Source organism: Bombus vosnesenskii, unplaced genomic scaffold, assembly GCF_011952255.1.
Source record: "Bombus vosnesenskii isolate JDL3184/JDL3185 unplaced genomic scaffold, Bvos_JDL3184-5_v1.1 scf7180000013267, whole genome shotgun sequence".
NCBI lineage: Eukaryota > Metazoa > Arthropoda > Insecta > Hymenoptera > Apidae > Bombus > Bombus vosnesenskii.
In genome coordinates, this window is record NW_022882927.1 from 5,833,250 (window position 1) to 5,855,472 (window position 22,223).

Sequence of the window (22,223 nt, forward strand, 5' to 3'; positions counted from 1 at the left end):
CAATTTTTCAAAGTTCTTTAATCTCCAACTTTGTCATAACATATTCAAACTAAATAATAAACCATAATATCCTCATCTTCCTGAAACCATCCTTGGTCAATTGCAACTTCACAAAACCTTCTTCATTCTCAACTTTCTATTACAATATTTAACATAAGTAATAGGCCATGAAATATAAAACATCAGATTCAATCTTAATCAGAACAGCAGTCTTAACGTCATTCATCGTCATACAATTTCTTTCTTTTTGCAGAGACTCTGCGAGTGTATGCGCATCGCAGAAAACTCTTCCAGGTTCTCCTTGCGCGTGATGGAGGCGATGAGGTTGTTGCAGCGCAGAGAAGACCGTCTGCTACCGACATCCACCGCAGAGGATATCGTCGACTATATTCAAGCAACTTATCACGATGATGGTGACCTTTACGCTCAGGTGCGAACCACGCTGAAACAGGTCTGTTCCCAAGGGTTAGTTCTGCGTCAAACAGAGCGAAACAGCCGGTGTAGGCGAAAATTGTGTCTCGCGTGAGACACGATCGCGTTTCAAGGCAACTGCAAAACCGTTTATCTCGCTCGTAGACCGTGCATCTATCGACCAGTTTCGTTTACAGTTCAACTGTTAACTGTAACGCTTCCATCGGTTCGTTTCACTTGATGAACAATCAAATCTTTTCCTGTAAATGAAATTTAGGAGATTTCGGAAGGATCTATTAGTGACTGAGACTTCTAAGACCGTTATGGAAAATAAATAAAGTGCAATTATTTGTTTTTCTATAAAACTATACAATATAGTGCTATAGTTGTAAAAAGCTATGATTATGTTTCATAGAAAATTGTATTTTCTATTAAAAAATAAAATATATTACGTTTATTATTGAAATTAATAACAAAATAGTTCATTTTCTATTAACAGTTTTTATCTATTTTATATTCTATCATTATATATATTACTAATGTTATGTAAATAGTTACAGGATTTTAGAAAATATTAAGAGAGCGACAATGAATTTCCAAATAATTATTCTTATGAAGTAGTACAGTATAGCACTCTTTTTTCGCCTCAAAAGTTAAGATAACTTATCGATAAATTTCTATCCTAGATTCGTTATGGAATTGTTAGAAAACGAGTATCATTTAATCGGACCAAATGCGACCTCGATGAACCAAGCCACTTGCACGAAAGGTCGAAGGGATTGCGCGTTGTCTTCGCCAGTTAAGACACCGAAACTTCGCAGGAAACGCGATGATAATGGTGACGATTGCGACTGTAAAACGACAACTGACGAAGAACTAGAACCTACGAGCAAAAGTCGAAGAGTATGGATCAATAAATCAAAAAGAAATACTCGAAGGCAACACGAAAAACATGAAGAGAATGTTGCAGCTAGAGAAGTACCAGAATGCTCTTGTAATATGACTGACGAAGACGTAGGAGAAGATGAATGTGTATGCGAGGATCAAGTGCAAAGAAACACTAGATATAATAATAATACAAGAGTGCAAGAAAGAGAAGATGTGCAAGAAAATGATCACAAAAGAATAAATGAAGAAAGACAAACGAGACCAGTTCAGGATTTCTCGATAGAGTCCTCAAGAAGAAGAAATGTTCAGGGAAGGAATAGAACGATGGAAATTGTTGATAGAACAACGATAGGAAACAATAGATCAAACAAAGCATTATCAGATAACGTGGACAATTTTTACAGTAAATTACAAGGAAAGATTTTGTCTTCTGGAGACAAAAAGCGAGAAAGAGAACTAAAAGCGTGGATTAAACGTTGTCAAGAAGAATGTAAACGACAAGAGAATCGACGAAACAGAAATAATTAAATTTTTCGTTGAGCTCGTGACTCTGCTAAACGTGACTTTGATCTAAATTATTAATAAATAACTACTCCAAATGGAGTGCTCTTTTGAATGATAAAAAATTATTTTTGAATGGAATAGTTTTCATCAAATGTGTAATAAAATTTTATCAAATGTGTAATAAATAGACCTTCGTACCTTTTATTCCGTTTTTACTTGCTTTTTTTTGTATCATTATATATTACCTTTTTATTAGTTTATACGTATTATTTTTATTTTTCGTTGAAAATAGTGTCAAACATGGGGAAAGTTGTAGAAATCTTCCGGTACGATCGATGGGGATTAAATAACCAGAATGCACCGCGAAAGAAAGTGCTTCACTTACATAAGATCTTAATCTGTTATCTAAAATGCCAAATATCACAAGTATAGAGATTTTATATCACTTACATCAGTAAATTACATCGAAAAAATATAATTCATATTAAACTTATACCTGTATTTGAGTTTCTGCGCGAATGGATGTTTCTCTTTCTTGCGTTTCTTCTTCGAAATCTATTACATGCATTATTACGTTGTTTTCGAACGCTATCGGTGTACGCGATCTTCCTTAAATATTTATACACCAAATCGGAAACCGTTGATTTTTGATCATGGCGTCGTAGAGGATTTTGCTCCCTATTTCTATTATTTTTGTTCCGAGATGCCAATCTATTCATAGTTATGCATTATTCGAGAATATTAAGGAAGAGAAGTGCGAATTTAAAAGATTTAAACGTTACAGAATCATCCACTACACTAATTTCTTTTACCTGACTTCCTTAGTTTCTTCCTTTCTTGTTATTTTATATCGATAGCCTCTGTTTTCTAATGTCATTTTAGTTATTTTATAACATTAGATTCATTAAATAGGGAAAGAATTTAAAAGGGTATATTTGTGCCATTACATACCATTATTTAATTTAACATCATTTTTTTTAAAGGAGAACTACGTATTTCGTTCGTTAGACATGATGCATATATATATGTATAAACGAATTCGTCTGCTATGTCAATTCATAAACATGTGGTCAAATGCAAAATTTATTTATGATTTTTACCAATAGATGATACAAATATTTTCTATTACATATTGACTTTCCTATACATAGTTTGTGCTTTTATACGTAGTATTACTAGAGAATAGTATCAAGTAGAGATTAAATCTATCAGTATTAACTAAATACAAGATTAACTCCTGTATTGAGTTAATATTTATAGTAGTTTTTGATAAATGATATGATAATTTATCTACACCTTTTTACCAGTAGATGGTACACACATTTCTTATAGTGTGTTATTTTCTAAAACAGCTACATGTAGCGCTGTAACAACAACGATGATAGTTTACATCATGGTGGTTTTGTAATAACTGTCAACATCAATTAATCAAAAGGATAATGTCTCATAAGGTGGTATTTCATTATATTTAAAAAATCAACCTCTCATTTTTACATTTTTACGTTGGCCACATTTAAATGTTCGTCATTGCTTAAATATTCAATTCTCATACTTGATCATTATAATTTCATGATCCTGACATTTCAACTTTAGTGTGCATATTAACTGACAACCTCGAATTTATCGACTTTTTTTAGACAGTATGCAATGAACGCGTAAATAAAATAACACTAATTTCACATTTTGTGAAATGAAAATGAAAAATAAAATTCTCTGATTTTCAAATAAGATTTAAAACATTATGAAAGTATTTTAATGTATAAATTATATTTCAGGGAACTATTAGAAAGGATTCATCTGTCAGGAATGGACATCAGTCAAATGTTAAAGCAAAATCTAAAAGTTCATCATCTTATGCAGACTCAGAGAATTCTGAAAAAGTAGATTTAAAATTGATAAGAATGTCTCAAACTCTTGAAAAAAGAAAAGAGGATGACAGTCACTCAAGATTAACACAAAATTTACAAACAAACAGAAATAGTACGAAACATCCTATTAAATCCTCTAAAAGTGTTCCTGTTAAGGAAAGTTTTTCCTCAGCATCCAAATCAAATATTAACAAGTCTAGAATATCATCAAAAAGTATTTTAACAACTAAAACACAGACTGAACTTATGAAGAAGTCAGATATCAATGCTGTAAAAAGCAGTAAAAGTAGTAGTGGAAGAATACAGAGTAATTATTCAGAAAAGAGAGGACAGAGTACAATATTTATACCACAATCACTTACAACTAAACTCAGTGCTAAATTATCTGATAAAAGCATTAGCTCTGTATCAAAAAATGTAAAAGAAGTTAAAACATATTCAAGTTCATCAGAAACAACTGAATCAAAACCAAGGTCTAGGCAACGTAGACTATCTAGAACATTAAGTCCAAGTGAAGTAAAAATGTTACATTCTGCTAATAATAGATCAGATCCTTTACAGAAAATGGACCAGAAGAAAAAGGAGAAAATAGAGGTACTTCAGACAGATAATGAATATGATTATGAAGATGATTTTGAGGTAAAATACTGTAGTTTATGCACAATTTATAATTTAGGTCTAATTTAAACTATTTCATAGGATTATGAATCTGATTTTCAAGAATGCACAGATAGTGAAACATCTGAAGTTAGTGAAGAAACAAGCATTAATCATATTAATGTACCACTGGATCCAATTGAACTGCATACTGCAAAACAAGTATTGATATTTATTTTATCATAGAATAGTATCAAAAGCAGTAATATTTTTTTATTTCAAGTTATCACTTTACTGTAGCGCAAAATTGTGAACAGTGCCGAACAAAAGGAAGAAGAACATATGCATGATTCTGGTCATTATGAGCTTACAGAAGCAAGAAAGAGAGCTGCAAGAATAGACTCAATTGCAAATGATTCAAAGCTATCTTCTCTTCTTGAAATAAAACAACCAGTTAATAAATCATTTAGGTTTGTTCTAAGCAAAATCAAGTTTCAAAATAATTAAATAATTTTTATTGTGCAAATTGTACTGTTTTCAATAATTATATATAAATGATTGCCAAAATAATATTGATTTACATAAATAAAAATTTAATATATGCACGTGTACGTATTTTTATATAGTGAGGATAGATCAGAAAATAAATCGTTACCATTATCTACTGATGAAGGATTCGAAGATAGTCGTTCGGGTGATTTTGCAAAATCACCACCGCTCTCACAAATTTCGTTCATTGATTTCCGTAAAACCAAAGAGGAACAAAAACCAAAGGTAGTAAATTGATAAATTAACGAAATAGTGAAACTTTTTATTAATAATTTTATTTATTATTGCTTTCAGAAACCCAAAAAGAGTTTAAGTAGAGGTGAAGAGCTATTAGAAATGATAAAATTAGATGTTATGGAGTGGTCTGTTCTGGAATGTTCACCTATACCATATGAAGAATTTATTAGAAATTATGGAAAATTAAATGCTCAACAAGTATAGTGATTGTCTATTAATAATACTACATCGTGTTATTAATTGAAAAATTAATGCGTTCGATTTTTAGATATCTACGCAAACTGGTGAAGATAATATTGACATAGAAACACAAACGGAGGAAATAACATTTAGAAATAAATGGACTCAATTTCCAATAGCTTGCAGACAAAATTTACAAACCAAAGAAGATTTAGACTTATTTCGTATGGTACATACACTTATCACTTTTTACTGATTAATCTTTATCTTAAATATCACATTTTTAGGATCAAATTGGGGTCGGTAGTGACAATGATAATGATATAGAAACTATAAGCTCTATGTTACCGCAACCCTTTGATATATTGCGATTAAATGATTTCATGAGTCGCGCAGGAAAGGTAATGTTATCATTATTGGAAGAAAGACGATCTGGTGGCAATGTGTTTAAAAATGAAGAAGAAATACCATTCAGTGACGGTGTTGTCAAACTTTCTATAAATTCCATAACATTTTTGGCTGGTAGAGCAGTAACGATAATCCATTATTCAGAAGTCTTAAATAAAATCCTATTGACTATTCATTCTCCAGCTGAAGAAGTACGAATTATTTACTGAAGTACCAAATATAATCTATAGCAGTAAAACGTGTAATATTTTATTCAGGAAATCGAGACATCCAGCAAACAAGATTACATAACCGATTGTTGTATTGGATGCGTTTGGAATATTTCTGAACCATCGATGCCGATTAAATTATTGTACTCTACCTGCCCTATTACTTCATGTTGTTTTCATTCAACGAATTATAACATCGTATTTGCTGGACTTCAGGATGGGTATAATATTTTATTACTTTCAATTGTTGTACAATTTACTATATAAAAATAAATAAATATATTGAACAATAGATCGATAAGTCTCTGGGATTTAAAGGAAGATGAAATGTGGCATCAGAAAGTGACAGATAAAGAAAACAATTTAGATTGGACAATACGGATGCCTACATATACAACAGCAACAAATGTAGAAACAAATCATACAGCACAAGTTGTTGCAATACGTATACTATCTAAAATTGAAGAAAAGTCAGTAGAACAATATAACAATAAATTTGTACCAATACAGGTTTGTTAAAATTATTGTACGCATTATATGTTGTCATGTATATAATGATTTAGTTATTAATGTTATCTGCATCAGTTATTTGTTTAACTTTAATTGTGAATATTACTCGTACTAATAGATATGTAGCTTAAGTGAAAATGGTTCAGTTGTTATATGGAGTGTTTTGCACAATATGGGCAAAAATGTCGACGATTTAGGACTATCATTTTGGGGTAGTGTAAAACTTATTAAAAGTCAAGAACTATTTTTACAACCTAACTATAAAAAAAAGTAAATATTCCCTAATAACATGTTTATTACCTATTAAACTTCAACTTTACTAAAGTCTTTTAACTCTCTAGAAAGATCATTGCAGCTACGTTCATTGATATGCATGTGGATTGCATTGATAGTAATAATCTTTATATTGCCACTAACAGTAGCAGTATTTTGCATGGTACTTGTATTGGTAACAAAGCTAATCCTGCTGTATATACAAAGTTGGATACTAGTAAGTTATTAATAACACATCAATTTTAATTAGGTCATTGTAATTTCAATACTTCATTTGATGTTTCAGATGACTGTGGGAACGTAACTTGCATAGAAATCTGTCCATTTGGATATTCGTTTTTCTTGGTAATATTTTTACTTACATTCACTCTTTTGGATTTTTTCGTTGTTCCTAAAGCAGTTTTCTAATACAGGTTAGCTGTGATGATGGAACAATTCGATTGCACTCTTTAGATATTAAGAAACCAATTTTACAATTAAAAGATGAAGACAATACATACATTATTAGATCGGTACAGTGGTCAAGGTCGAAACCATTTACACTTTTTGTACTAGACAATAAATCATGGTAAGAAAAACTAACAAAATGAATATTGATTTAAACGAAGTAAGCAATTGAAATAACTTTTGTATATGGTATTTTAGTATACATATATGGGATTTAAGTAACAGTGATATATATCCAACATACAAAATAAATATGCGAAATAGTGGACATATAAAAACTATGCAATTATCATATTGCAAAACAAAACGAGATATGTCTCATCAGTACTTGGTATGTTTTTTTTTTCACGCATAATAATTTGTAAAAATTCTATATGTGTTATTTTTTCCAGGCGTTTGGTACAGAATGCGGGCACGTAGAAATACACAAGCTAAAAATGAATTTTTATCATTCAAAGGAAGAAGATTATTTACAGGAATTAAATGCTTTCATGCGATACGTTGCGATTTTATAAATAAGATAAAATCATCAATAAGGTCAATACTGTTCAAGGAAATTGACACATTTTTTATACTTCCGGTGAATTGAAACGAACTTTGTATGCCTTGGATATACATTTGTATTTTCAAAGTGAATGATACATACTTAAATAATATTTAAGGACAATCCTATAATCATAATGTATGTGTCCATTGAAAAGCATTTTTTAAACTGGTGTATCACTTTAAGGCAAAACTAGAAGTTTACACAAAACTATTATTATTTATTGTACACATTATTCACTGTAACGCACAAAACTGAAACCGTCCACGAATTGTATACAATCCAAAATTTTATAATGTAAAAAGATATTTAAATAATATACCTCAATGAAAACATTCTTCAGTAATAATTTCTTTATTATTCTAAATATCACTTTATCAAAACATAGACTTATATAATGATGTAAGGAAAGACATTTATGCTCAAGTAATTTGTAATTTACTTAACATAACGATCAAAATATATATAACCTTCATGTAACTATAATGGAAATTCAAATATGCCGCGCCGTTGCAATTAACTTGTTTTACAAGATCATCAATAATAACAGGGTAACTCGCTACACGTTGAATTTGGTGAACTTCTAACTGTAGATGTTGAGTTTCGTCCTGTAAAAAAAAGGGCATTTGCATTTGTTTTAAATAATATAAATCTACATTAATAAACCTATTCATCATCGTAAAATTTTACGTTATTTATTCACAATGTGCGATTATTGTTCTTGGATTGATCAAATTTTAGCGAGGATCAGATCTGAGGCAAAGCCAGATAAAAAAAAACGTCGTAGCTATGTTGATCCAGTTATAGTAGTTCATGGAGGCGCGGGAAAAGTTCCACGAACGAAACGTAAACACATACTCTTTGAGGTTTGAAAAATATTATAGACTTTTAATTTAAAATTAACTAATATTATTTTCAAAAAAATGTTTATAAATAAATTACTATAACATTAATAACAGAAATAAAAAGTAATTATTTATAAAACATACCTGATAGTTAGTAAACCTTTTTGTAAATAATTATTAAATGAAGAATTATTCATACAAATAGGTTAAAAATGCCGCCATTGAAGCGTATAGTGATCTTATCAATGGTCGATCAGCAGTGGATGCGGTAGAAAAAGGAATCGTTTATATGGAAAGTAAGCCGTTTTTTAATTGTGCGAAAGGTGGTTCTTTGGACGTTAACGATGAAATTGTCACGGATGCTGCTATAATGACGATACGCGACGCTGGATGTGTAGGCGCTGTTCGTGACATAGAACATCCTATTTCTTTAGGTATATATTTTATCTAACAAATCAGTGTACGGTTAAAAACATTTCCAGTTAACGATCTACCCTAATTTCCAATTTCAATTTCTAATTATAGCACGGAAGGTATTAGAGAAAACGGAACATGTTCTAATCGTCGAAAATGGAGCTCAAAAATTTGCCTTGGATAACGGAATTTCAATTTTACCGCCAGGAAGTTTAAACATATCCGAATCATTAATGTCAAATTTTGAATCGTTAACATGTTGTATGAATGAAGAACAGGAAGAAAGTGAATGGAGAAATGATGCTAAGGGTGAAAAAAAAGAATGCAATTCGGATTGTTTTATAAATCGACCTCAAGACGGTGAAGCATATCCATATTGTGTTTTATCTACTGATTTAGACTGGGATGATCCGATAACTGTACAGGTGTGTTTTCTATGGCACCATTATTTTATAATACTATTAGACTCTAGACACATTATGAAATCATAAATTACAATTTTTATTTAATCCTAAACTGTGTTTCTCTGTTAGTATATCTACAAAAGGATAAACAAAGATCTAATAGCTACTATAAGTTCTCAAGTTTCATAAAATATAGTTAGAAAATATGAATATTAGGTTAGCGCGGTTGGAGTAGTAGCATACGATCGTAAGAAACGGCTTGCAAGCGGAACATCGACAGCTGGAGAACCTCGAAAGCCGGTTGGTTCCATCAGCTCAATCGGTACGGTAATTGGTTGCGGCATTTACACAGATGAACATGGCTGTGTCTCTGTATCTGGTAACGATACAAGCATCTATTGCTATGCACCAGCACGGAGAATAGTTAAAAAATTATCTGAAGATATATCGATTAACACCGCAGTAAACACAGTGCTACAGAACTTCGAAAATGAAACCGGGGAATCTCACATAGGTGCCATTGCGTTAGACGCAAAAGGCGAGCCTTGCGTTTCCTTCAATTGCACACATTTCCCATGGGCTTTCTGCCAGAAAGGTTACGTTTATTACGGGATGGCGCAAAACGAGAAGTATTGGGAAAAAATAACTATATTAGAGCGACCTTTAGATTGCATGTGTATAAGTTCCGACGATGAGGATTAGAGAAATGTTAAATATTTCATTTTATATGCGTTATACTAGACGAATTTAACTGTATAAATGTCTATTTTTAACAATGTTAATATTTGTACCTATAGCAATATTAGTATCTTATTATTTTAAAGTTAATATTATGCTTTTACATACCGGAAATATAATACTATGATTTGAATCATATATTCCATACATGGAGAACGCAGGCGTTGGGCCCTTGAAAGTAATTCCGAAAAGCTTGTCCATTTCCAAAAGCATCGAGTAGATTTCTTCTCGTCTTACGTCTGTTATATTTTCATGTGTTATCACCTGGAAGTAATGTTTACAAAAATATTTAATGTCGTTGCTTTTAATACTTTTAACATTATTTTTCTCATAAGAGAATTACCATGCTTAACGGAGCCCACGTAAGCAAACATGTTTCATCCGAATCGACCTCATTAAGGCATAGGGTTCGGTACTTGTTATTCCTCGTCTGATAGCCAGGATTCCCTAAAATAGAGAAGCAACAAGTTTAAAATGAGGCACAAGAAAGATATGATTATATACTCACTGATATTTTTATAAAATAGTGACGAATTAACATACCAATTTTCCCCTCGATGTTCTTTAAATCAACAAAAGCCACGTCTCCAACATCAGACATCATGCAGTCAAAGGCAATCAAATCTTTCCCAACTCCGTTCGCTACAAATCACATTGTTTTCTTGTTTAATCAGCACACAAATCATGCTACGCGATTTTATTATCACGCCACGTGTAAATACACACCTTGGATATTCAAGGCATGTAAATTATATGGCATTTGGCCGTCACTGTCACTCAAACCAACAACGGAACTCTCTGTAAAAAAGTTAGCAACTGCTTCTGTGTCCGAGCAATAAGACTTTGTACCTGATATATTCTTCAGAGCAGCCACAAAAGCGTACCACCCTACGAAAATGTGTTTTGGCCGTCATTAAACAATTTTGAAAGAGTTTAAAAATATTTTAAATTATTTATATTGCTAAACATATAGAAATCAATTGAAAATATTTAAAGAAAAATTAATCGATATAATATCAAGAATATTAATAAGTATTATTTATATTTTTCATTATTTCATAACAATGTGCAATAATTAAATTTCTATTTATTGATTAACAGGAACATTGAGGATTTTGTTTAACAACTTTATCTATAAATATGAAATAAGACTCATCTAAAGATCACTATTCGATAGAATCATTCAAAAAATGGAAATATTCTCACCAACGTCTCGATATCCCGTGAAACACGCCTTGACTCCTTTCAAGTCTCTCAAACTCTTGATCCATGAATCCTGTTGGACGATAGCCGCAATTCTAACGAAGTCATTGTTCCTCTTGGGTACCACCTGCACGATCGTTTTTAGACCCATTCTGAAACAATATCCTAAACACTGTAACCACTATCATCTCTATCCACAACTTTATGCAACTTGAATGTTTACTTACTTTCTGGCGTCAAACAGCTCCTCCGGCTTTGCAACGAATATATCCGCACGCTCGGTTTTGAGAGTCTTTAAACAACCTGCTCTGCTCAATTCCTGGATACACGAAATTGCTGGTTCCACGCCATACACGATCGAAGCTTCCCTGAGCCACCGACACTTATTCTCTTCCAAATTGGACGCGACGCACCATTTCACTCTTCTCGATGGATGACACGTTGCACGATTATTAGCGGTCATGAAACGAGGAACTGTGGTCAAGTGTTACTATTGTTATTATTGCAGAAACAAAATCTTATAATTTAACTTTTTCATAGTGCAATATGAAAGAAATTCGAGCAAACTCCTCTATGTATCTTGGAAGTCATTATTTTCTTATTTCTTATTATCTTATTACGCTATGAAAAAGTTAATCTTTAATTAATAAGATATTACATATAGTGATATATGATGAATAGACTGCGAATTTTTACTTATGAGAGATTTAAGGATGTAAAAATGCACAGAATGTTCATAAGATGTAAACATAGATTTGCACAAGCATCCACAGTCTAATGACAAATTAATGAAAATCATTTTAAAAAATCAATTCTGTCTGATTAGTTAGAAAATGAACACAATAAGAAAACTTCTTTAATAGAATTTTTAAATAAATTTTTTCTTGAAAAGGATCGAGTGTTGTTCATGTTGTAATTAATCGTCGCTAATTACATCTTGTTAGGAAGTCCTCCGGCGTTTCCAGAGTATCTGTGCTCACCGGCGTTGGATGATAATTTTCCAACAATTGGCGTAGTATCGAACTGAACTTGTCCATTTTCAAGGAGCTCATCATCTTCTCCACCTTTTCTGCTACCTCTCTGGTAAAAGGCAAACATCACTTAAAAGATACATTACTCCATCAAATCCTTTTTATTAAAGTCTCTTCTTTTACTAACGATCTAGCGACGACCATCGGCCATGGTTTTGTTATCCATACGCATGGTTTGTCAAGTTTCACGGGCCTCGTCGTACCATCCGGACAAAGATACTTGTAATTTTCTTTACTGATCCGTTCCGTCTAATTTCATACATGGTTTCGTTAACAAACTGCTTGAAGTTGTTATATCACGCTACTCAAAATAATTAACACGTTCCATAGCAGACAAAAATTAGCATGTTTCTCTATTTAAACATTCATAGGCGAGTATAAAAATATTTCTTGATTTACTGCAAAAAGGCATGAAAATGTCAAGAACTCACCTTTCTTTTTTTTTCTTTTTTTTTTAAGTTACATATTTCACTTTTACAGTTCAATCAATCGTTTATTTTATATCTTAATACTCTATTCTAAGTTTACATACTATTCTGAACTTTAGAATCTCAGGCGAAAAGGCGATTATCCTGATATTGATTATTGGACATATACTGTCCAAAAAGTTAAGATTTCGCGTTTTAAGATAATAGCTTCGTTTCTGCTATTTATGGAACATGTTTAAAAAGGGACAATATTTCGACCCTTTCATTTTTCTTCATTCTTTGATTATTTCGAATAGTCATTTGTTTATCTGAAATTAATTCTTCTACCTTAAAATGCAGCAGGGTATCATTTAATCTAACCCAGGCAATGTCACCTGCGTTATCAGTGAGGCAGAATAAAGCACCTTCGCGACCGTAATAGGCATCATTCGTATAACAGCCGACTGGATTATCGCACGCGGCGCAAAGATTCCTATACTTCGATTCTACGAGCAAGAAGGTGGGAATGGAGTAACTACATTGTATATTATTTTCAATTTGCTTCAACTGTACAAATACTTACTTAATTTACTATCATATGTGGTATCGGCGGTCCAAGCGCCAGCAATACAAGCTGCTTCGAAGAAATTCGACAAACCGTCCATTCGATTCTCCAACAACGTCTTATCCGGATCACATTTTCTCAATATTACCCATTCGTCAAAGTACTACAATTGTGATACAGGTATGTAAATGTTTTGATAGTTCATTTGTATTTTTAAGTAATACTATTTTGTATGACCAATTTTATATTTATGTTCAATTATATTATTGGATGCTATAAAGGCCTTAGCATCACATGTTAATTTGAAGTAAACTGTACCCAAAAATTGTTGTATGCAGTGATTACTTTCTACGGCATCTAAAAAAATAATATTTCTCTTTTGATATTTGATTTTCATAATAAAAATTATGTAATAAATTAATTGCAATTTTCATACATTTTTCCATAAGAAAAAAGAATTGTAAACAACACTATTTATTTATATTGATATTTGTGTAATATTTGAAAGTTACGATTCCCAAAATGTGTGTCAAAATAATGATTCTATTATGTAGAGGTTCTAGATAAGAGTTAGATCCCACTGTTAACATAAGTCGGTCAATATTGATTCACAAAATTTAATATAACTTGATGAAAACATAGTAACGAAGTTTATAGGTAATATGTAATATGTAAGAAAAGAATGAATAATTTATTGATGCGTTTCATGAACACAAGAGTTTTGAGTGTTCTAAGGCCATTTTTGCATCCAGCTATACAACTGTAATTAGTTATTAAAGAGGAAGTTCATATCGTGAATTCTAATTGACTGTATTTTATATAAAGTAATTAATATTTTTAATAGAATTCTTCTCAGAAGAAGTGATTTATATACATATAAATAGCAACAAGCAAATTATCTTCTCTGATACTCCAGTACTTATAATCTTATTTTGAACGATTGGGTTATATTATCTGAGAAAAATAATATCTTTTATAGAACACAGACACGGTAAACAAGGAGTAGTTATAAGAAAATTAACCGTAGAAAATGCATTGGTCCAATCATCGGTGGTATCCAGTCCAGGATGACAGAATCTCTTACCCTTAACGTCCCAAATATTCCTCACATCCTTAGATACTATGACTACCATCTCATAACGTTGCTTCTCTACCAAAAGATAATATAACATCGAAGAAACGTGAATTTCAACTTCTCACGTGATGGCAACTGGTAAAATAATTTTAATCGCTATTCGATTTACTTTGTAATTACCATCTGGAAGCATTCTTAGCTCGTTCGTGACTAGAATGTTGTATTCGTTGTACGCGGATGCTGCGACCAGATCTTCCGGTTCCATTACGGTAAAGTCGGCTTTGGCCATGGTCAATCGCCGCAGGCAATTAAACCTGTGTAATCGATGTGCCGTTAAAAAACAACAAGACGCGAAACGCGGAGAAAGGAATCGATCAATACTCTTCAAAAAGTATAAAGTAGCATTCAGACGATCATTATTATTGTCAATATTTCAAATTCTCAACATTGCATTGATAATTATGTCTTGATCGCCCACAGGGTGTCTTATGTACAATAATGGTGAGTATCTTAACTATTGATACTAATATTGATAATAATATTAATAATATCGATATTGTCAATATTACAGGGTTCTCAACATTATCGTACATAGGAGACCCTCTAGAGCCAAAACAGTCAATTTTTTTTGCCAATACAATATTATCAATATTTATTGACAAACTGCATTTTCCTCATACATTCAATATCATTGATAATACATTCAATTTCGCGTTAGCGTTTAACGATGTCAAATCACAAGAAAGCATGTTCAGTCATTACATATTTCAACATTATCAACGAAAGAAGATAAGAACGTATGGAACACAATTATTTTTCATCAAACCACCTCGACAATATTCGAAATATTGATAATACTTCTCTATAGTAATATTAGGAGATCTCTATAATGTTGAGAACCCTGAAATATTGACAATAATATTAATAATCTGAATACTCTTTAAAAGATTTATCGATCTTTCTATAAATTTGTTATACTCGCCTATCATTTCCTATAACACACTCTACCTGACTCCCTGAGATTACCAACTGCTTGCAAAGTTCGCGGACCCTTTTTGTTGTATGAATGCTCTCGACCACGCATAGTTTCACTGAAACGACGGTGTTTCTATTTTTTTTTTCTCTTGCAAAACTCTTTCTCCTCCTCTCGAGCAAAGGGGAAATCATGACTACATAATTCGTTACCAATGACGAACAAATTGCTCGCCGCTCAAAGTAACTGGAGGGATCGTGTTAACGCAGCTTTCTATAATACTCTACATTATTCTCTTATGATACTTGAGTATTTTAAAATCCTATTGTTATCTTTAGCGATGAATTATTAAAGGCATTGCATGGATTTAAAGAAGAATTTTTAATATCTATTTTTTAGCTTGTATATTTTGTAGAATATTGATGTTACGGGGATCGTGGATATTAATTAAAATTACTTACAATTTTCAGCGTTGATACTTTGATGAACAAACGCGAAGAAGAAGAGTAAAACAAATAATCGAATATCCATCTTTGACGACCTTTCCACCGGCATCCTCTTCAAGGACGTATCGTAAGCGTTTGATTTTCACTCTTTCACAAGATTCTTCAAACTAATTATCAAAAACTAATACACGATATTTTTCCATGTAATGTTTCATACCGAAAACACACTGATGTACAGGAATAGAGTGTGCAAGGGTTTCATTATTTATAACAATAATTACACTTGTCGCACCGTTATAGTTGACGAGGTAAACGCTAGTTTAATGAATATGCAGACACATTAATCAGTAACGGAACTAACGGTGTTACGCATCAACTTCAATGAAACTTCGAGTACAAACAGAAAATCAACAAACATTTTATTAATTTTTTATTGTGTATAATTGCATCCATAAATACTCGGCGATTTAAAAGATATTTAGCAACAAAGATCGAGTTTCATCTATTGATACAATCAATCGGGTTTGCCTGTTACACCTTCTTTTTTGTTATACTATCTATTTTTCTTCATTCTCGTATCGCTACTATTAGCGTTATTATTACGCGCGTAGATTGAGCAAACTTTAGTTAATATTCCATGAATAATTCTATTCGAAGTTTCATTGAAATCGACGCGTAATGCTTCACGCAGTCTGGTCGTCAGTTTTCCTCGATTCTGATGTAAATTGACGGAAATCATTGAGAGACAATTAATACGGACACCGAAATGAAGACAGAAACGACCTATTCACGATCACAGATAACGAAATCCACAACGATAATTATTCATGTCTGTTTACGAGACAACTTGATGAATCAACGCAAGGATCTTCTTACAATCGTTCTTTATAAAAAGTTCTTCGTCATTTATGAAATGACATCATCGGCTGAATCTTCAACTATCACGAAAAGAAGTATTATTCGACTGTTTCCTAACAACACGTACCTTCACCTTTCAATCAGTGCACCAAATTCTCTTGATATACAATGAAGTACTCTCTCGGCAGAGTGCTAAGGACAGATGTCCGACAATCGAAATAGAAGACAGTAGCGGGTAGACAACAGGCACGGTCTGTTTCGAGGGGAATGAGTGTGAATTATGTGAAAAAGGTCAGCCGGTTCGGCTGCATGAATAACTCGATTCAGCAGAGTCTTTGGAGATGTAAAGAACAACGATCGACGAATTTACCACATGGCGCCCGGTACACGAGGAGGTGGATTTCTTTGCATTCGATGCGTCTACCTCTACATGTAACTCCACGCAGACTGGATTAAATTGAAACTGGCTGCTGATGCGACCAATAGTCCAGTAGGGAACTGGAATTATTGAGGCTGGTGGGGGCTCATGCGTAATATAACATGTTGGTACAGTAGATGACGTTAATGTTCATGAAAAATCCGAAACGAATTTAACCAACATTTTGCACAAGTGAATTTTTATGTGACGCATACTATTTAGTAAATTGTAAAAACTGTGAATTATAATTGGTTAAGAGTTATTACTGAATTTGATGCACATGTGAAAGGAGAAGAACAGGACTGATGTTTCTTACTGATGATAATTTACATCCTCCTACACAGTGGCTGCATGTGTGCCTCTGTTATATTTTCCGCGTATTTTCTCAATGAGTCTTGTTGTCGTTATATAAACGGAAAATCCAGAGAATTGAATTAATCGTGGGTTAATTCCAATCAGTTCAGAATCAGTTAATTTCAATCAGATTTGAAACAATCTTAGTGTAGCTGTTGTTAACTTCTTAATAATCATAGTAGGTTTTTATTTGATACCTTTAACTTTACTCTTTCTGTTCAAGTTTCATCACTCATGTCATTTTAATTAAAACAAAAATTCGATTAATCGTATAATATACACAGCACTTCATCAATATTTACATTATTATCAGTATTATCAGTATCATTTTATTGATTAGGATTAAAGAATGTCATAAATACAAGCTATGCTATTTGCAAAAACAATAACGTATTCATAGAACATGAATTATTCACCATGTTCTCTATCAATCATCATAATTTAATTATTTTAGCAATTATATTGTTTCGTGTATTTAATCATTCTATAGTTATACTATTAAACATATAATTCGAAAAGAATAGCTACACATATCTTCCACGAATTTAATTAATTGAAAAATAACACAAGATCCGAAATTTTAAACTTTTCTTGTAACTGTGATTTCTCTATGCATGCTCCTCACTTAGAGGTTTAAGTCATGCTACAATTGCTACTGAATTATTTTGTTAGTAAGTGTAGGAACGAAGATTGCTAGCAAATTATTATTATTGTTACGCAGTATCATTTCTCTTAAAGCATATACATCGTCATCATCATACAATATTTTCCAACAAAGTCCTCTAAAATTGCAAAAGAATAAATTCGCGAAGATTTAAATATTAAATATTCCATCTTTTTTAACTATCACAAGAAATTTTTATTATTATTATTATTTATTATTATATATTTATTATTATATATTTATATATATATATATATATATATATATTTATTTATTTATTACTCTATTAGAGAATATTTGAATAAATTAAAAAAATTGTTAAGGTATTCAAATAATCAAACATCCAATACAACTTTGCGCAAAAAATTTTTACTCGATTTAAAGTTATAGTATCCACTGCATAAAAATTACAAATGACATATACACGCATGTTTGATGATAAGCCTTGTTCGACCAAGATAACTAATCAACATTGATAGAAGACTATATATAAGTACTAAAAATGACTGATTAATATTTGTGGAATATTTCAATTACTCGTATCATTTTTTTACGACGTAGTGATTTTTTATAAAACGTAATTAATCAATTCTTTTGTAACCGTAAAGATTAAATTAATATTCATATAATAATCTAACAGTACTGGTTATGAAAAACTCACTTTTCAATATAATTTCTTAAATAGTCTTTTTCATAACATGTGTTAGGATAGATAAAATCTTCTCTGTAAATACGAAGATTCTGTCATATGATCAAATATGAGTTATCATAAAGTGTATCTTATGCATACATATGTGTGCATCTGTCATATGGATGACCTTGAGACGCTCACATCTATACATATGTGCATACATATGTGTGTCCATATCGAAGATAAAAGTATCTCGAACTTCGAACTCGAAGCTTCACACTTGACACAATCAGTAGTTAGTAGCGCTAGTATAGCTGTATGTGAAGGAGGTATGTTAAGTCCATGTGATTCGCTGTCAAAACATCAGTATACAGCCTCCGTACTTCATGTCAGTACGTTCAGTACTTTCCTTCTGTGATATTGACGATATGGAAGGAGAACAAATAATCAAGAGAAACAACTCTAGGTTCTATGCATTGTATTATTAATATTATTCAGTGTAATATGATATATTTAATTTATTCTCTTACGAACAATAATCCTTTTTATTGTAGCAAAATAAGTCGTATTAATATTATTGAAGATGCAGATAAAGTATATCATCCGATAATGCAGAGGGTGTTTATTGCGTCGTTATTTATATAAAGTACAAATATAGAGGAATCACATGTAGGGACAAATTCACTGAACGCGGTTAGTTCGATACAGTGAACTTTCACAGATTAGAATTCTATTTTTTAATGTTTGTTATAAAGTAGGCAACATAATTTTTATTGAATATTTACAATGTTACTTCTAAATTATATCTATAGATATATGTGATAAGTTATCTTTTTGTACCAGTGTTTCCTCTGTTATCTTACTTTATATTCGTTCTATGTATTTATTGTTTTCATTTATATATGTGTCTGGAATGTTTCTAATTAGTTATGTATATTAATATATTTTGATTTCGGAAAACAATGCTAAATTTAAGTATTGTTCCCCAGACTGAAATATTTAAGACAATATTTTTCTGATGTATTGGTTACTGTAACGTCACAAAAAATGAAGCTGAATTACAGACAGTTGCCTATCAAGGCACATTATTTCTTCTTTATGGCAGGTAAGTCCAATTAATTAAGTTGAAATACATCTTTCTTTATTGTGTAATTCTTTTATATTATTTCTGATTGCAGCTATGGGACCAATTCTTCCATTTTTACCAGTTTATGGTAAACAACTTGGTATTTCAGCATTAATTATGGGCAGTATAACAGCTATTCTACCAATCTTGTTCTTAATTGCTAAACCAACTTTTGGTTTTCTCGTGGATTATTTTTATACCTGGAGAAAAACAATTTTTATCGCATTATTAGCAGTAACAAGTGGTTGCTTTATTTGTATGTACTTCTTACCAGTACTTCCAGATCCAGTTTTTTCAGACTATAGTTTTAGTAATGTATCTTGTGATTTGTTACCATATTGTAAACTAGAGGTACTTTATTATTGATTTGTAATAATATAATTTGAACACTCCCAACTTTTATAAATTATCAGTTTTTATTTTCTATTTCAGGATATTTCTAAGCCATATTTATGTACTGGAGTAAAGAATGCTATATGCCATTGGACCTGTATAGATAAAAATTTCTCTGTATCAATACAATTCCAAGCACTTAATGAAGAAATAAGCTTTTCCTCAAATTCAACGTGCTTAATTGATAAGAATAGTACCTTATATTGTTCTAAACATAGCAACTGCAATGTTATTTGTGATAACTTGTATGATAGTTATTGCCTATATACATCTGTTACTTTTTGGGGTTTTGTTTTATTAATGTCTCTTGGTAATATTGGTTTCAATGTATGTAATTGCATGAGTGATGCAATTTGTTTTGATATATTAGGTATGACGTAATTTCCTTCTCTTTTCATTTCAGTTTATTAGTGATAGCAGCAAATATTATATTTATTTTTCTAGGTGAAGATGGTCAAATGGGGTATGGTAGACAACGTGTTTGGGGAACTATAGGTTTTGGAATTTCTGCCTTTTTGGCTGGCTACACAGTAGATTATTGGTCTAAAGGAGAAATTATTAAAATATACACACCTGCGTTCTTACTTGTTTTCATATTCACACTCATTGATCTATTCTGTTGTAAAAAATTAGACGTGAGTACCTATCATAAAATCTCAAAAATAAGAAATATTTGTTTTTAATATATTTAATTACACTATTTATTAAAACTACTTTTTGCAGCTGCCAGTAATGACAGGATCGGCAGATATACTGAAAGACATTATGAAACTTTTGAGGTTGAAACCTATAATTATATTTCTCTGTTTTGCAACGATTGCCGGCATTCTCGATAGCTTTATGATTTATTTCTTATTTTGGTAAAGTCTTATTTCGATAAAATATTAAATTTTTAATATTTCAGTATAAATTTTTAAAAATGTGATACATAAATTACAAGAGCAAAATGAAATTCGCAAATAATACGTTTCAAATAGGTATTTAGAAGACCTCGCTATGGCAACTAATTGCGTGAGAGAGATTAAATTAATAGAAGGTTTAATCGTTGCAGCAGAAACTTTGGGCGGCGAAGTCATTTTTTTTTTGTTGTCTGGTATATTACTTATTTATTTAAGTAATCTTATTTTTTGTATTATTTTTTATTTTTTAATCGGTTTCTCCTTAATAGGTAAGATCCTAAAGAAACTAGGATTCGGATATAGCTTTACATTGTGTTTCGTATGCTATGCTTTACGACTTGGACTGATTTCTTTGGCATTGAATCCGTGGTGGGTAATACCAATAGAACTGTTTATGCAAGGACCTACTTATGCACTTTGTTACGCGACAATAGTCGCTTATGCAAGTAAAGTTGCACCGCCCGGAACATCAGCTACTGTTCAAGGAATCGTAGCTGGCATGGATGACGGTTGTGGTAATGAAAGTTTATGATATGGATGTACCGTTGTTTAAATATAATACACATAATATGCATTTGTATTATTCTAATCGATGTTTACGCAAAATTACTCAAAGATATTACTCAAGTATACTTAATAATTTTACTATATTATTATTTATTGCTCCAGGTTTTGCAATTGGTAGCTTGATAGGCGGAATCTTATACAAATTATTTGGAGGTGTAACAACGTTACGGATATTTTCATCAATTGCCGCTATAACAGCATTCATATATCTCATTTTATACGTATTATATTTAAAAGACATAATACCAGGTAGTAAAACTAATAGTCATTAGACATTTAATTTTTTGTATGCTGCTGTGGTTAAATCAATCTCTTATTATAGATACAAAGAACAATGTAGAGTGGAAAACACCAGAGGAAGCTCAAAAGAAATGTACAGTTGCAGAAAGCTGACTACACAAAAATTTAAATCAAAAATATTTGAATATTTTACTGCAAATGAATATTGTTGTTAATAATATAATTATCGTTTTACTAACCGATTTGTTTATTACCAATTGATAATTTATAAATAAAATTTGACATATTTTTCTTATTGGTCTAATTCTTATCACGTGTATTTCCGTTTAAGAATTTGAAAAGAAAAA

The 22,223-nt window shown here is 31.4% G+C and overlaps 5 protein-coding genes across 13 annotated transcripts; 3 read left to right on the forward strand and 2 right to left on the reverse strand.

Moving 5' to 3' along the window:
• Positions 1-112: 112 nt before the first annotated feature.
• LOC117230801 lies at positions 113-2,795 on the reverse strand. The gene is made up of 4 exons (XM_033488590.1): positions 2,616-2,795; positions 2,300-2,514; positions 2,049-2,208; positions 113-671 (listed from the first exon to the last, which is right to left on the reverse strand). The coding sequence occupies exons 1-4, from the start codon at positions 2,678-2,680 to the stop codon at positions 617-619; spliced, it is 495 nt and encodes a 164-aa protein (XP_033344481.1). The 5' UTR covers positions 2,681-2,795; the 3' UTR covers positions 113-616.
• Positions 2,796-3,147: 352 nt separating this feature from the next.
• Positions 3,148-7,962, forward strand: LOC117230684 (WD repeat-containing protein 60). Its single transcript, XM_033488369.1, has 16 exons — positions 3,148-3,254; positions 3,579-4,310; positions 4,371-4,490; positions 4,569-4,738; positions 4,895-5,042; positions 5,112-5,252; positions 5,323-5,463; positions 5,522-5,833; positions 5,900-6,072; positions 6,145-6,361; positions 6,480-6,631; positions 6,703-6,851; positions 6,921-6,979; positions 7,048-7,202; positions 7,280-7,412; positions 7,474-7,962. Exons 1-16 carry the CDS (start codon positions 3,243-3,245, stop codon positions 7,594-7,596), a joined length of 2,937 nt encoding a protein of 978 aa, XP_033344260.1. The 5' UTR covers positions 3,148-3,242; the 3' UTR covers positions 7,597-7,962.
• Position 7,963: 1 nt separating this feature from the next.
• On the reverse strand, positions 7,964-17,098 carry LOC117230686 (transferrin). 6 transcript variants are annotated; one of them, XM_033488372.1, is made up of 16 exons: positions 16,712-17,098; positions 15,742-15,893; positions 15,290-15,398; positions 14,488-14,621; positions 14,255-14,382; positions 13,251-13,395; positions 13,016-13,173; positions 12,388-12,509; positions 12,164-12,309; positions 11,457-11,703; positions 11,233-11,381; positions 10,753-10,914; positions 10,570-10,668; positions 10,370-10,473; positions 10,135-10,290; positions 8,048-8,233 (listed from the first exon to the last, which is right to left on the reverse strand). In XM_033488372.1, the coding sequence occupies exons 2-16, from the start codon at positions 15,833-15,835 to the stop codon at positions 8,048-8,050; spliced, it is 2,139 nt and encodes a 712-aa protein (XP_033344263.1). In that variant the 5' UTR covers positions 15,836-15,893; positions 16,712-17,098. The 6 variants fall into 6 exon arrangements, with proteins under 6 accessions (XP_033344264.1, XP_033344266.1, XP_033344267.1 ...); XM_033488374.1 differs by lacking the exon at positions 8,048-8,233 and adding an exon at positions 9,367-9,664 and having other exon boundaries at positions 16,712-17,094; XM_033488373.1 differs by lacking the exon at positions 16,712-17,098 and having other exon boundaries at positions 7,964-8,233; positions 15,742-15,835.
• Positions 8,653-9,375, forward strand: LOC117230698 (isoaspartyl peptidase/L-asparaginase-like). The gene is made up of 2 exons (XM_033488401.1): positions 8,653-8,904; positions 8,996-9,375. Exons 1-2 carry the CDS (start codon positions 8,760-8,762, stop codon positions 9,373-9,375), a joined length of 525 nt encoding a protein of 174 aa, XP_033344292.1. The 5' UTR covers positions 8,653-8,759.
• On the forward strand, positions 15,751-22,110 carry LOC117230687 (major facilitator superfamily domain-containing protein 6). Of its 4 annotated transcripts, none has more exons than XM_033488379.1 (10): positions 15,751-15,853; positions 19,608-19,756; positions 19,830-20,128; positions 20,210-20,540; positions 20,615-20,805; positions 20,894-21,030; positions 21,148-21,263; positions 21,339-21,584; positions 21,739-21,885; positions 21,959-22,110. In XM_033488379.1, the coding sequence occupies exons 2-10, from the start codon at positions 19,699-19,701 to the stop codon at positions 22,027-22,029; spliced, it is 1,596 nt and encodes a 531-aa protein (XP_033344270.1). In that variant the 5' UTR covers positions 15,751-15,853; positions 19,608-19,698; the 3' UTR covers positions 22,030-22,110. The 4 variants fall into 4 exon arrangements, with proteins under 4 accessions (XP_033344270.1, XP_033344269.1, XP_033344272.1 ...); XM_033488378.1 differs by lacking the exon at positions 15,751-15,853 and adding an exon at positions 18,952-19,117 and having other exon boundaries at positions 19,641-19,756; XM_033488381.1 differs by lacking the exon at positions 15,751-15,853 and adding an exon at positions 18,956-19,117.
• The last annotated feature ends 113 nt before the right edge of the window (positions 22,111-22,223 follow it).

What these genes read in the sequence shown, in the direction of transcription:
- LOC117230801 (XM_033488590.1), bottom strand. Translation starts at nt 2,680, where the DNA reads ATGACATTAGAAAACAGAGGCTATCGATATAAAATAACAAGAAAGGAA. An exon ending in GAAGAAACTAAGGAAGTCAG is followed by an intron (nt 2,515 to 2,615) that starts GTAAAAGAAATT and finishes AACTATGAATAG; the next exon opens with ATTGGCATCTCGGAACAAAA. An exon ending in ACGTATAAACTAATAAAAAG is followed by an intron (nt 672 to 2,048) that starts GTAATATATAAT and finishes TTTCATTTACAG; the next exon opens with GAAAAGATTTGATTGTTCAT.
- LOC117230684 (XM_033488369.1), top strand. An exon ending in ATTATGAAGATGATTTTGAG is followed by an intron (nt 4,311 to 4,370) that starts GTAAAATACTGT and finishes ACTATTTCATAG; the next exon opens with GATTATGAATCTGATTTTCA. An exon ending in TTCATTCTCCAGCTGAAGAA is followed by an intron (nt 5,834 to 5,899) that starts GTACGAATTATT and finishes TATTTTATTCAG; the next exon opens with GAAATCGAGACATCCAGCAA.
- LOC117230698 (XM_033488401.1), top strand. Translation starts at nt 8,760, where the DNA reads ATGGAAAGTAAGCCGTTTTTTAATTGTGCGAAAGGTGGTTCTTTGGAC. An exon ending in AGAACATCCTATTTCTTTAG is followed by an intron (nt 8,905 to 8,995) that starts GTATATATTTTA and finishes TTCTAATTATAG; the next exon opens with CACGGAAGGTATTAGAGAAA.
- LOC117230686 (XM_033488373.1), bottom strand. Translation starts at nt 15,835, where the DNA reads ATGCCGGTGGAAAGGTCGTCAAAGATGGATATTCGATTATTTGTTTTA. An exon ending in AAGTATCAACGCTGAAAATT is followed by an intron (nt 15,399 to 15,741) that starts GTAAGTAATTTT and finishes CCGTCGTTTCAG; the next exon opens with TGAAACTATGCGTGGTCGAG. An exon ending in CACGGGATATCGAGACGTTG is followed by an intron (nt 10,915 to 11,232) that starts GTGAGAATATTT and finishes ACATTTTCGTAG; the next exon opens with GGTGGTACGCTTTTGTGGCT.
- LOC117230687 (XM_033488378.1), top strand. Translation starts at nt 19,038, where the DNA reads ATGTCAGTACGTTCAGTACTTTCCTTCTGTGATATTGACGATATGGAA. An exon ending in ATCAAGAGAAACAACTCTAG is followed by an intron (nt 19,118 to 19,640) that starts GTTCTATGCATT and finishes ATTGTTCCCCAG; the next exon opens with ACTGAAATATTTAAGACAAT. An exon ending in TTTAAAAGACATAATACCAG is followed by an intron (nt 21,886 to 21,958) that starts GTAGTAAAACTA and finishes CTCTTATTATAG; the next exon opens with ATACAAAGAACAATGTAGAG.